This window comes from Aptenodytes forsteri, unplaced genomic scaffold (assembly GCF_000699145.1).
Source record: "Aptenodytes forsteri isolate BGI_AS27 unplaced genomic scaffold, ASM69914v1 Scaffold136, whole genome shotgun sequence".
Classification (NCBI taxonomy): Eukaryota; Metazoa; Chordata; class Aves; order Sphenisciformes; family Spheniscidae; genus Aptenodytes; species Aptenodytes forsteri.
The window spans coordinates 888574-901983 of NW_008796111.1; the positions used below are offsets into that span (position 1 = coordinate 888574).

Sequence of the window (13410 nt, forward strand, 5' to 3'; positions counted from 1 at the left end):
TGCTCTGAGATATCCCCTTTTCCCCCCCCCCCCATCTCCCAGGGCATTGGTGCCTCTAGATGACAGCATGCCCCCCGGCACACCGGTCCCACCACAGGGCTGCCCAGAGCACGACAGGTATTGCTGCCTCTGAGCACTGGATCGCTCTGATCAGGGCAAAAAGAGCTGCTTTGTGCCTTAAAACTGCCCGGTGAGTTGGATCACCTGCCTGGGGCTGACCCACGACTCCCCTGTAATGATATGTAGTTAAGAGCACAAAATAGACTATTTTCTGCCGCTTTGCTAGCAACGTGCACCAGGGATGGCGAGCGCTGCTCTGAAGGTATATATATACCACGCCGGTCGGTCAGCCGCCAGAACAAGAGTTAACTATATTCGCCTTCCCCTGAAAAATGCTGCTGCAACGTAAAGCCCTCAGGATCTCACACCTAAATGGCTCCTGCTCTCCATCACCAAGAAATGAAAGCCGGAGAGGAAGAAAGATGGAGAGGAGCCTTCAGGAGAAGGAGGGGCGGCACAAAAGGGACACCAGCCCCACCACAGCAACGCCCGCAAGCTGTTTCATATTTATGCACTTGCGGCAGGGCACACAACAATGAGCTGTGCCATATACCATTCTCCTTGCGTGGAATAAGCAGCCCTTTCCTCTGGGACCTTTCAGGAGAGATCATTTAAACAGAAACACGCTGCACCAGCTGGATAAAAGACAGCCACCTAGAAGCAGCCTGGACGAAGGGGCGAGAGGACTGATTTATTCGAGGCTGAGCTGGAAGACTCCCTTACCCCTACTCCTTCCATAATAAATGTTATTTTCAGCCCCACCTGAGCCTACATTCATTTACTCCTCCCCAGAAGTCACGTACACAGATACCAAAGAATTTAGACAGTAGGAAAAAAACTGATACCCCTGTGCAGGCCTGGAGCTTCCCAGCTTCAAACCGCAATGAAAATTAAGACCCCTTCTCCGCAGCCGACCTTAAGACATAATACTTTCGGCTGCTTTCTCAGCATTGAGTTTTTTCCCCCACCTTCATGTCTCTACATTCTGTACACCAATATTACCAGAACAAATCAATTATAAAGGATGAAAAATGACCAGAGCCACACCAAAACCATCTCCCACAAGTAAGATATTGAAAAGGAACAAGATTATTTCCATTGCAAGTGGTCTGGGGAGAAGCCATCTTGCAGCTCAGTGCCTCGAACAGCAGTCTCGATCAACAGCTCGGGACTCTGTGTCTTATCATGATGGAAATAATAAGAGGTAAATTATAGCACAACTGCTTATCTCTTACAGTTGACACACATAGCGTTCCTAAGACATTTTCTTTCTGATACTATGCTATGGGTCTAACAGGTTTCCAGCTCCCTGGGCTGAGGATTTGCTATGCAAACAGCAGGTCCTCTACAAATGACATATAAGGAGGGAAAAAAATCTCAACCTGGTCAGGCACCACATCTGCTGACAAGTTAAATCGTCACTACAACACAGCAATTTTACACTCGTGTTGGCTCTCAAGCTGGCCCCCGTCACAGAACAGAGGCATTTGCTATTTGCAGAAGCATAGTTGTACTACGTGTGCTGCCATTTGGCTGCAAAAGCAACCGTGCATTTTGGCCCAGGAGTGAGGTTCAGGTGAGAGCTGAGACGATACAGCATTTCGCTTCTGCGTCACCAACTCAAGTCCAGCTCAACCCAGTAATGATACATTTTTATCATTGCTGCACAGTCTCAATGAAATGCTTTCGGTAGCCCACTCCATTTCATTCACAGCAAACAAATATCCACACCAAAAAATCCGCTCTAATTATCGTTAACTGTCCTCACCATTGGCAGCATCAGCAGAGAAGCCAGAGCGAACCGGCCAAGGAAGCTGAAATATTCTCAAACTGCAAAGGAGGGACTGAAGCACATGGTAGGAAATCCCTGCCTCATTTGTATACAGAGACAGCTTCTGTTTCCTGTGCTAACAGTACATCAAACCTCTCCAAATTCTCAGGACAAATAATCTAAAGTTAATTAAAAAAAGAAAAACCGACAAACGTTTGAGAAAACTGCTTAGTTCAAGTGCACAGATGGGAGCTCAAATCCACAATACGTGCATAAAACAAATCGCCCAGCGAAACACACAGCTCAGGAAAACGAAGTGTGTGCTTGCAGTGACACAAAGTCATTGGCTTGTCACGCAAGCGGACAGGATGCAAAAACTGCAGCGAGCGTGCATACAAAAACCCAACAGCGTCGGCTCATTTTCAGCCCAGCTGCATCATAAACACTCCTGGTTGTGGCAGACAGAACTGCAAAGTCTGCTCGGTCCTCTTGCGTATCCTCCAAGGCCTGATCTTCTGCATTACCCCAACTGTTCCTTCATGAAGAATCTGCTGAGCTTCCTCTGCAAGAGAAATGCATCTAAGACTCCATTTTAGCACTGCCTGGAACAAGAGCCTGGGTTCATTTGCACCCTCAAAACCAAGGCTGAAATCCATAGATCTTTCCCAGCTCAATAAAACCTCCTGGACCTGACAGATTCATCAGTGATAACTCAGCAAAGGGGGGCATTCGCTGTGTGCAGAGAGAAACCAGGCACCTCGAATAAGAAACACCAAGCTGGGTGTTGCACTAGAAGGATCTCGCACTGAACTGATAAATGCGCAGAAATGCAGAAGGATTTTGCTCAACCGTAATACCAGTTGACACAGACATGCAGCTTTCGGCTCCCAGGGAGCTGCACAGGTCGCTGGCAGATATACACACACACATGCAATGACCAGATGCCTCCATGTCCCCTGCCTTAAAATCCACATACAAACCTGCACAAAGCAGACAGTGCCTCGAAGGGCACCCAGAGGGTGTAATTACACCCATATTCTTGCCTTGGCTGCAATATTGGGAGCTTATTTCGGGGAAATAGGGGAACCCTATAAAGGCCGAACCATGGAAAATTCCCTTCTGGTCCGTAATAAATAAGATATATGCAGCACTGGTCACTAAGGGGTCAGTGCTGCAAGAGCACTGCGCTTTCCCGGGCCGCCTTGCGGATACCTCCCTGTGGGGTACCATTTCTTTGACCCAGAATAAGATCATTTATCATACTGACCATGGCTGAGCTCCAATTTGCTGAGGTCACTAACTCTGGACGAGCGCCGCTCCACCCACATTCTCAGCCACTGGCCTGTAACCATGACAAAGCCCCTTCCCTGCCGCTCCTCTGCCATTATTCCCCCTGCCTGCATGGAAATGTATGGAAAGACAATTTGTATCCCCCTTTTCCCGCTTAACCAGCTTGTTTTTAAAATAGACCAGCTCCCGATACCTGCCGCCCCCCCCAGGTAAATGTCTTCTCTCTGCTTTTGAATCTGACGGCCCTCCAGGAATCTGCTCTCTAAAAGAGCTTGTTACAAAACCTGACCTAAGGGATCCTTCAGACTCCTCCAGCCTCCCATCTGATATGCAAATCATTCACTGAAGCAGATGATGGTGTGCCATAAACTGCAGAAGAAGACCTGGAATAGCTGATATAAATGGAGTCACAGGCAAATGGGTTCGGTACTATGCAGAGTGAGCAGCAAGGCAAAATTTTGCAGCAAGAGAAAAATCCATTTTTCCTGACAAGCGCACAAGCCAATCCTGCCACGCACTGGAGTGGGCAGTGACCTCAGTACTAGGGAAAAAATTAGGGGGTAACTACAGCCAGACACAAAAGAATCCCAGTCATTGGTCTCATCTGTTCTTGTCTGCTACAAATGAACGTCAAGGTCTTGGCTTCTGTAATTTTTAACTGCATTATGACATCTTTTTCTCACTTCTCAGCTACAAGAGCAATGCTCTTCTCCATTTCCTTGTGTCCCCACAATGGGAAGGGATCACAGGGGTCTTTCATAGGCCTCCTGCTAGCAGCGAAGACTCAGATCCCAGCCATCACCCAGCAATTCTGAGCCCTCAGATTTTAATCACAACGCTCATGAACTGGAGAGGAGCTGCTTGGGATCTTCCACTCCCTGTTAGGAGAACATAAGTTCAAGGGATCTCCAATCCCACTCACTAGCCAGCAGCAAGCCTCCAGATCCATCAGCTCCTGTGACAAAAAAAGCAGCTCCGAGCTGATCCTCGGGGTAAACCTAATCCCTACTCATTTCCAAAGTCAGAGCATCTAATCCCGTAACACCCAACGCTATTGTCACTTCAGGCTCCCAAATAAATGCCAGTGCACCAAACTGTCTCTTTTAATTAGGATCAGAGATCCACAGAACGAGGGTCTTGCCTCTCGTTCAAAATTGTCAAAGGAAGGAACCAAGAGAGCCTCAAAGACTATCGCACCAGCAGTGAAGTGCCAGATTAAGAATCGCAGACATTAAAAATAACATCTTGTTAACAGGTCCTGTGATTTTATCCCTCTGCCAGTGCAGAATTATTCTCAACAAAAGACCATCCAGAGCCTTGCCCGCTCTGAATTTAAGATGCTTGAGCAATGTAGACCTGCTACCAAACCCCAAGGAGACTGTGCCATGGTCTAATAGTTTTGCAGTCAGGAATCTTCTGCTAATGCACCAAACTCCCATTTCTTCATCCCTCCCTATCAATCTATGCTAGATGATATTGCGTCACCCCAGCTATAATCTATCCTTCCCAGTGATAAAGGAGATATCCCACCTCATCACTTTTCCAGTCATTTATCCTGCTTAACCTTGAATGTTGCTGGTTAATTTTTTTAAGCTGCTCAGGAAGACAATTCAGAGAATGCATTCCTAACCGCGGGTGTAAAGCTTAGCTGAAACCCACCAAACTGAAATTTCCCCGGCTTCTGGGTTTTGTGTGCGTTGCGGGTGTAAAGCTTAGCCGAAACCCACCAAACTGAAATTTCCCCTCCCTCCTATTTCCCCGGCTTCTGGGTTTTGTGTGCGTGCACGCGCACCGAGGGTTAAAAAGGAAAACCTTATTGCTATTACAAGAGACTACACAGAGCTGATGCGAGACCCCAGACCACAGAGGAAGGTGGCTGCTCCTGCCAGCGTGCAGAGGGATTCCCCGGCAGCCTGGCACTGCCTTCACGAAGCCAGCCTGGCCGAGGGAATCCCCTGGGCTGGGCTCTCCCTGGCACTGCCAGCTGGATCAGAAAGCGCCTTCAAGTCAACTCCTTTGCCCACCTTCCAGCCTGGCTGGTGGCTGGTGTCCCCTCTGGCTGCTGGATGAGTCAGTGTCTCGGCTCGGCTCAGGAAGTGTCATGATTTTATTCCTCTAAATACAGAAACCGTGCAGAGTCCAGTCCTCGCCTCTCACTTTCAGGCTCAGATCTGCTTTGCTATTATTAGACTTTCATATACGGCAAGCACCATTAAACCGATTCCTGTCCACCCAACCCAGCCACCCCCACAGATACTCCAAGCCCCTCAGTCTTACTTGAAAGGGGAAAAGAAAGGGCCAGTGAGATGATCAGGGTGGAGGAGAGGGGGGGTAAGATTTACAAGTGAATGGAGGTAAGAATGGAGCAGTTTGTGGGATAAAGGGGCTGCAGAGGGAGCTTTACAGATGTGCAGAGGGACGGCGGCTCATTGTTTAATTAAGCAGAAAGTGGCTCTTTTGAAAAGCAATTTTGCACAGGAGCTCTGAGCTCAGCAAACAACTCCTGCGAGTGAGGGCAGGAGGAGAAAGGAACAGCTGGCCCGGAGCCGTGTGAACCGCATGCTAAGCGGTTTAAAGGGCCCGGATCCTCCTCCCCAGCCTTGCTCCGCTGCCACCCTCTGAACAGTGCTGTCAGCGCAGCAAATCCCACCAAGAGAAAAGAGAGAGCAGAGGGGGGGGGCTGGCACAGAAAGGTTATCCTGCTAGGTGTCCGCACTGCAATACAGCGGCTGGGAAGGAGGGTGGAACAGCCAGGCTTTGTTATCCCAGGGATTTGGTCACACACAAGAGCTGGTTTCTCGGTGCCTGGGAAGCTCCTTCCACAATGAATTGGGATGGCACAGAAAGTTATCCTGCTAGGTGTCCGCACTGCAATACAGCGGCTGGGAAGGAGGGTGGAACAGCCAGGCTTTGTTATCCCAGGGATTTGGTCACACACAAGAGCTGGTTTCTCGGTGCCTGGGAAGCTCCTTCCACAATGAATTGGGATGAGCTGATCCGGTAACACGGCTCCGTGGCCTCCCAGGAGAGCGCTGGAACCGCTCCTGCGAGGGCGCGCGTTTGTTTCCCCGTTCCCTCTGAAGGACTCGTTCCTTGCGCAGAAGCGACGCGTGGCCTCGCTGGGACGGCGACCCGAAGCTGTGCACGCAGCCGCTGCGCTGAGCCCTGCACCAGGGCTGCAAACGTGGCAGGGACCGCTCGATCGTGGTGGCCGCAGCCCTGCAGCATCACGCCAGGCTCCCGGCACTGCAAACGCAGCTGCTCACACCGATTGCTGGAAAGAGCTGCCGGGATCCAGGGCTGAACTAATCCAGCCTGAGGTCCCACCCTGGGTAACCCACTGAGTCCTCTTTCCTTGCCAGCAAATATACAGTTACCTGCCTAAGAGAGATGCACAAGCAGGGGAATAACCCCAAAGTTCTTTGAGACCTGCAAGTACCATACACTGGGGTTAAAAAGATTTGACTGCACAGAATTCCACAGGGCCATGGGGGGTTTTTTATCATTCTTCTAATAAGTCTCTGCATTACCAAATATATTTTTATTCCTTCTCTGGAGCAAGTTTTAAAGTGTTAGGAATAATAAACAGAGCAATAAAAGCATTCCAGAATATTAAAAACTACAACGTACTATCTAGCAATAACACCGGGCATTTACAGACAATCGATGCCAACTGCCACTCTTGATTTTACACGTTGTTTTGGCATAGCACCCCAGTCAACTCTGAACGCATGCCATGCTGTATTTTTCAAGCCACTCTGCCTGTAACACAGGTCTATCTCTTGAGATCCCCAGGCTCTTTTCCGAGAAGATGAATGCTCCCAACTCCCCAGCAGTCCTCCATGCTGTGCAGAACAAGGCCCCTGGAAAGCAAAGCTCTCAAGGAGCAGACCACGCTCTTCTCTATGGGGATTTAACATAAGCAGAACTTGGCAGATTATTTTAATTTTCCCTCTAAAAAAAAAAATCTGATTAGCAATAGGCTTTTTCCCTGGGGTTTTGGTAAAGGGAAACCACAAACAATTACCAAAACACACTGATTAAAAATTTATCCTTCCAGACTTCTAAGTGCCAAAACATATAGTGAATTCTTGATTACCCCAGAAGGTCTGAGCGATCACTGCTGAAACTGGTCGCTGCTGCTCCAAAAACACAAGTCCCATCACTGAAACCACAGGAGAATTTGGAATTCGAAGGCCTGGACCTGCAGCTGAGCAGCCTGCAGCACAACTGCCAGAGACTTCACAAACAGCCCCAACCTCCGGATACAACATCCAGTAGAGAGCACAGCAGAGGGGTTTTGTAAACACTCTTCATCAGCATGACGCTGCTGAGCTAAACCTGAAATGACTACAAGGGTTAAACAATGCCAGTGACTTCCTACCCTTCCAACAGCGTCCATGCAATTCGCATGGCCATAGACAAATCCACCACTGTGAGTCCCAGCGAGATGGAGGAAGGAGCTCCGGCATCACTTGCAGAGCAGTCATACAATGATCTATTTGATTACTGAAGCACTTGGTTAAATTACTGTGGCTTGTTTCAGGAAGAGGCTGCCAAATACATTTTCAGTTTTTAATTTAGGGTTTCTCTCTTTTATGGTCCATTGTCTCTAATAGCCTCTTAGATGCTTGAAAATAAAGTTGATTTCCCTGCCAATTTAATCCTCTCTCCATGTGACAAATATCGTTATTCCCCCAGCTGCTTCCCCCCACACACACTGTTTTTATGCAGAATAAGCCAACAGGGCATTAATGCCTTTAGATCCTCTAACAGCGTTATCAATGAGATCATCAAAATAACCAGTAATTTGGGACAAGATTCTTCTTTAACTTGAGGTCTTCTTTCCGCAACAGCTCTAAAAGATTACACAGTCCTGCACAAAGTGTGGCTTATGTAAATCTGCCTGCCTATACAGACATATCACACCTTTTTAAGTTCCTACTTGGCAGCAACCTCAACATGCAGGCTAAGACAGCTCCGCTTTGGAAATAAAGAACTGCTATTTTACTGACATTAGGATACAAAAAGCCCCTCGGATAATAAAAATAAAAATAGGTCCTGCCACACGGCTGTACCCTCGTGGCTTGCTCTTGGCCCATTTGCAGCTTCCTTCCTCCTGCCTCTCCTAATCCCTCCCATCCCTCCCCGTCCAGGCGTCAGAAAAGGACAGAGAATCAAATCTTCTTGAAAAAGTCAACTGGATCCGGAACCCACCTACTTTGCACCTAGTGCCTGTTACCAGGAAAAAGGAAATGACCACATAATAATTTGTTCAAACAATATTATTATCATTCAAAGAACACTGCCCCTGTCAACTATGGAGCACAGCTTGTTTTATGCACATAAATATTTGCCCGTATTTCTTCATATAATTTTCCACCTCCCCTCACCTCTAGGATATATATAAAAATGCCTAAACAATTAAAATATAGCTGGACCCAATGTCCCAGAGAGAGGCAGCTGCTCCGCAAAAAGGAGGACAAAGACAAAAATAACCTAGAAAAAAAGGAAGAGTGGGTAAGAGAGGCCAAAATGGCCAAAAATAAGTTTGACGGCTAATGAAATCAGTTAAAATGGGGTTAGAAGTGTAGGTCTTCAAGCAGTGTTCATGCCACAGATCTTTCCTCAGAGTATTAAGTGATGGACATAGGGGGTAAGGTAAGCAACAGGATGCACCGAGTAGAACTGAGCTGTTTATTTCTCTAATCATTGTAATTCTGGCTGCACGAGGGCAGCAGGGAACATACTACATGTATCTTTATTTACCCAGAGATAGGCGAATTAAACTTTCATAATGTGAATGAGGAAAATACAAGGCATTAGGAATAATATAAAATTACAAGAATTTACCAAATTTCTTATTCACGTTTCTGATCCGTTTCTACTGATTCCTCACTTCTACAATATAATTCTCATCCAGAAATATTTATGAGGGGTGTCTCCAGCGATCCCTTACTGTCCGACATTAACCGCACATCTGCCTACCCCATCCCTGTGCTGGGTGTAAATGTCACTACAGCAGAAGCCTCACAATTCAGTGTCTGCTCCTCAGCCGCTGCAATCCACAACCTGCCCAAAAACTGAAACCTCCCTGTCACTCAATGCACATGAAAACAGCAGGCTGTAAACCAGGGGAGCTGGCAAGTGGGCACACTGTCCATTCTGCCACCCTTGTTACAGGGATAGCAGCATCTGAAAAACAAGGCAGCGTGAAAAGCTGGGAGCAATAATGTGTTAGATGAATCTGGAATGAATCACTGGAGATCATGAGTTTGAACCCTGAGACTGAGCCAGATCTTCAGGGAAAGATTTATCCTTTAGGATAAATCCAGCTCCTAGTGCGGTCTATAGAAGTCTTCCAACAACTTCAAGTGGGAATGGATTAGGCCACATACAACTGCACCGCTGACAACCATTGGGCTAGAAGAATCATTCTTTGATATTAATCCCACCCTTCCCCTGGCAGGAATAAACATCCCATGTAATAACCCCTTCTTCTTGAGCATCTGATCATGGTTTGAACACCACCAATGTGGTGGATATCAGTGGGTATTTTAAATTTACAGAACACTGAAGAAAATTATGCTCTAGCCCCCAAGTTTATACACCAAGTAAATGAGTGTTTTGGCATTTCTTTACTATCTTCCATTTAAGGATCTTAAGTGCTAAAGCACAGTGCTGGAATTTAATGCTGAACTCTCTTGTGATACATTAAAGTATCACTACTACTTCGCTAGCAACAGGGGAAAGTTAAGCAACACGACTAAACTCACAAAGCAAATCAGCATCAGGTCATGTTTCTGGATCCCTAGTCCCTGTCCTTAACCACAAGATAACACACTATTCCAGTGATCTTATTATATTTGAATTACACGTACTTATGTCCAAGCATCAAAAGCGCTTCTACCAATCTCTAATTACTTCCAGGCACGGCAAGAAGATTTCAGGCCTGAACGTTCACAGCACATAGATTATGGTATTAGCCATTCACAAGATATTAGCTGTTAACATTCCCTGATGCTTTGTATTATATGTATTATATGTATATATGTATTATTTGTTTATAATCGCACTCTCAAATAGCATAAAGCATTGCTATCTAGCTGGAAGAATTCAAAACATACCTGTGGCAAAATTACGTTGCAACTGAAGTATGCGCACACATAAGGAGAAACAAGAGAGTTAGTACAGCACTTCTCAGTGTTGATATCCCAAATCACAAACCAGAGATTATGACTGTTTATCACTGGGACACTCCAGTCTTTATCTTAACAGCATCCTATTTTTTATCGTAGGGAAGGCTACAGGCAGGATGTCCAGCATCACATTCAAGCACCAGCTTTGCCGTTTTCAACTGCATAGTTAATATAAAACGATTACATATACTTGAAAGTCAAATGAGTAGATAAAATACATTAATGTTACACTGCTGTACACACACCCACATATCTATACCCTACATATATACGCACATAAATATATGCCTCTTGGAAACCTTGGAACAGGCAAGGAAGAACAAGGAAGAGAGGAGGTTATGGGTGGTTTCAAGTACAAGCAAGACAAACGTAGGCTTGATGGAAACATTCAGAGGCTGTTGTCTATCCAGGAGGAGGGAGGCAAAAGTCTTAAGGAAGGACTCGATTCACAAGTGCTTACAGGACAGGAAAGATGTTCAGATTATTTCTGCTTGGTATTTACTTTGAGGACTAACCATTGCCAAGCTATCTGATCCACGGCATGTCTGAAAGTGCTTTTAAAAGACATTGATTCTTGTTGCCAACTAATGAAACTGCTGTACAAACCAGCTTTGTTTGATTTGTTGTCATTCTTTCAAGTTATCCAACAAGTTCTGATACTCACAAGGCTCTGGTTGACAGGGCAAAGTCACCTGATGCTTTTTGACACCATCGAACAAGAGTTCTGCACCACCTCTGAAATAAAAACAATGAACCACTGAGATTTTGCTTTACTGTCAAAAGGAAGAGAGTACAAAAGAGGCGATTTACATAGATGCCACAAGAGAGAAAACAAATGACACAGACTATATTTAGCACAGGATTCTCTTTGTCTTTTTTTCCCTCTCGCAAACCACCAGTTCACAGGGGAAGTTGCCATCTCCCATCGCCAACACATACAGGAGGCTCCGCTGCGGGCCAGAACCCCACAGTGCCAGGCATCGTCCCAACAGAACAGGAAGACGGCTCCCGTCCCAACGCGCTTACAAACCGCCGTGCAGCGTCTAGCCTAACGCCTTCCCTCTCCCTTCAGCTATCGGCATTGCTTCAATTCAAACGATATTCCAGCCACCACGCTACATCCAACATCGCTCATCCCTAACACCTTTTAGCCAGAAGTCTTAAGGCATTTCACAAAACGTGAAAAATCGTAGCGTCCTTCTGGAATAAACATTCCCCCAGTTTCCACTTGTGAACAGAGAGAGGAAATGACTCACACGAGGTTACACAGCAAGTCAGCTGCAGAGCCAGCAGTCCTTGAGTCCTGGCAACCCTTTCTTGATCTACTTGCTACAAAGCGTTCCCTCTTGGGAGGGACTTGACTGGGAGAAGCAAGCAGAGCAAGTGACGATGATGACAAGTTAAAGTAAAAACAAATAAATAAATGCACAATCTTCCTCCACTGAACAACCTCATTAACATCCCCCTCCTGATATTCAGAACGCACTGGGGGACTGGCCTCAGATAACTAAGCGATGGCCTCTGCAAGCACAAGAGATCAAGCGTGAGCAAAATATGCAGAAGCTGGCAAGTACAGGAGCTGGTCCTCACACCTGAGAAAAATGGGATTCAAATTGGGTCCAGGCACCTAATCTCCTTAGGCTCTTAGAAAAAATAATTAATTTTTGTAACTGCAACTTACAAGCCTCAGCAAGCTCCTCACCTATATTCCTTTTCTGGAAAAAGAACAATTGTGAAAATCTTGAGCTTTACAAACATAAATCAGTTTTCCTGATGTGAAGCCACGGGCCAAACTCAGTCTTAGAAGATTATAAAACTTTGTCACATAAGTAGGGACGTGGATAATAAACACAAATGCTACTTTAAGATACAGGACACAGAAGCAGATAGAGTGAGCTCTTGACTCTAGACTGAACAGGACGGCCAAAGTTTTAACAATTAGGAAACTCTTTAAAAACTCAACTCACTTGATACTCAACTGAGGTAGAAAAATGACTGAGCCGTTTTCAAAGGGCGTATAGTTGTGGCAAAATGTTCTTCCAACTTAAACGTAGATTACTTTAGAAAAATTTTCTTACGAAGTTACTTTCTGGAAACTTACTGGTGCCTCGCATCCCTTGGAAACCAACACAATAAAGAGAAGCATTTAAAATCAATAATCCCCACCTAAATATCAACAAAGATACATCCAGACGTTACTAAGTTCCTTTAAATTCAATATCTAAAAATGCCACACTAGGTTTTCTTGGCTCTGCTATGGAAGAGCACAACAGAACCCTTGTTATGCCCTCGGCAGCATTACTTATATGCAGCAACTCTCCTAAAGAGCACTCTGTTGGTGTTCTTCCCCCGGCTCACAAAAAATAGTTATCTGAAAATTGAAGCAGCGATTATTAACATGAGCCGAGACTCATGCGAGAGAACAAGTCACAGCAATTATATGAAAAACATTATTTTATGTAATGAAAACAAGGTCACACTTTGTTACAGCGGGAAATGTAGATTGCAAGATAAGGTCCTTCTGTAATGCGCTAGCTGTGGGGAACTCAGCTGTGATTTGTACATAGAGAGCTCATTTATGCATTTCCAAGGGAAGCAAAAATGCATCTCACTCTTCTGGGAAAATTAGGAGAGTTACTGCAGCTGGAAGTGGGAAAGACTGAGGAAAGGATTCTTAAGGAGAAGGGTATTTAAAGGGTTATGGCATTTCTGTGTTCATGAAAGGGTGGGAAAAAGCAAATAAATAGTAGCCTTTTAGCTTCTGCTAAAAGGAGGCTTTAACAAAATAACACAAGTATTTCCACAAATACGCACAGACTTCCACTGCAAACACTTTAACTTCCCAGCGCCAGAGCGTTCGCAATGCAGACACTACCGCAACGAAGACCTGAAAACCGAAATGCTGCAAAGCGAGGACCCGGCTACTTTACACCGAACTGAAATAACTGAAACACAAAGCAAAGCGAGCGCGCATGTACGCACACGTAAAGACACACACACACACGCATATACGTACAGAGAAAAAAAGCCGAAAAACGAGTGGAAGGTTTTTATAAATAATTTTAATAATTTAAAAAAAAAAAAAAAAAG

General features: G+C 45.6%; 1 protein-coding gene across 1 annotated transcript in view; it reads right to left on the reverse strand.

Annotated features, from left to right (window-relative positions):
- URM1 (ubiquitin related modifier 1) overlaps positions 1–12434 on the reverse strand; it is a 16153-nt gene extending 3719 nt beyond the window's left edge. Inside the window, exons 1-3 of the mRNA XM_009286995.1 lie at positions 12422–12434; positions 12288–12363; positions 10985–11055 (exon numbers count right to left, since the gene is read on the reverse strand). Coding sequence (XP_009285270.1) covers positions 10985–11055; positions 12288–12363; positions 12422–12434 — 160 coding nt within the window. The remainder of the gene's footprint in view (positions 1–10984; positions 11056–12287; positions 12364–12421) is intronic.
- Positions 12435–13410: the final 976 nt, after the last annotated feature.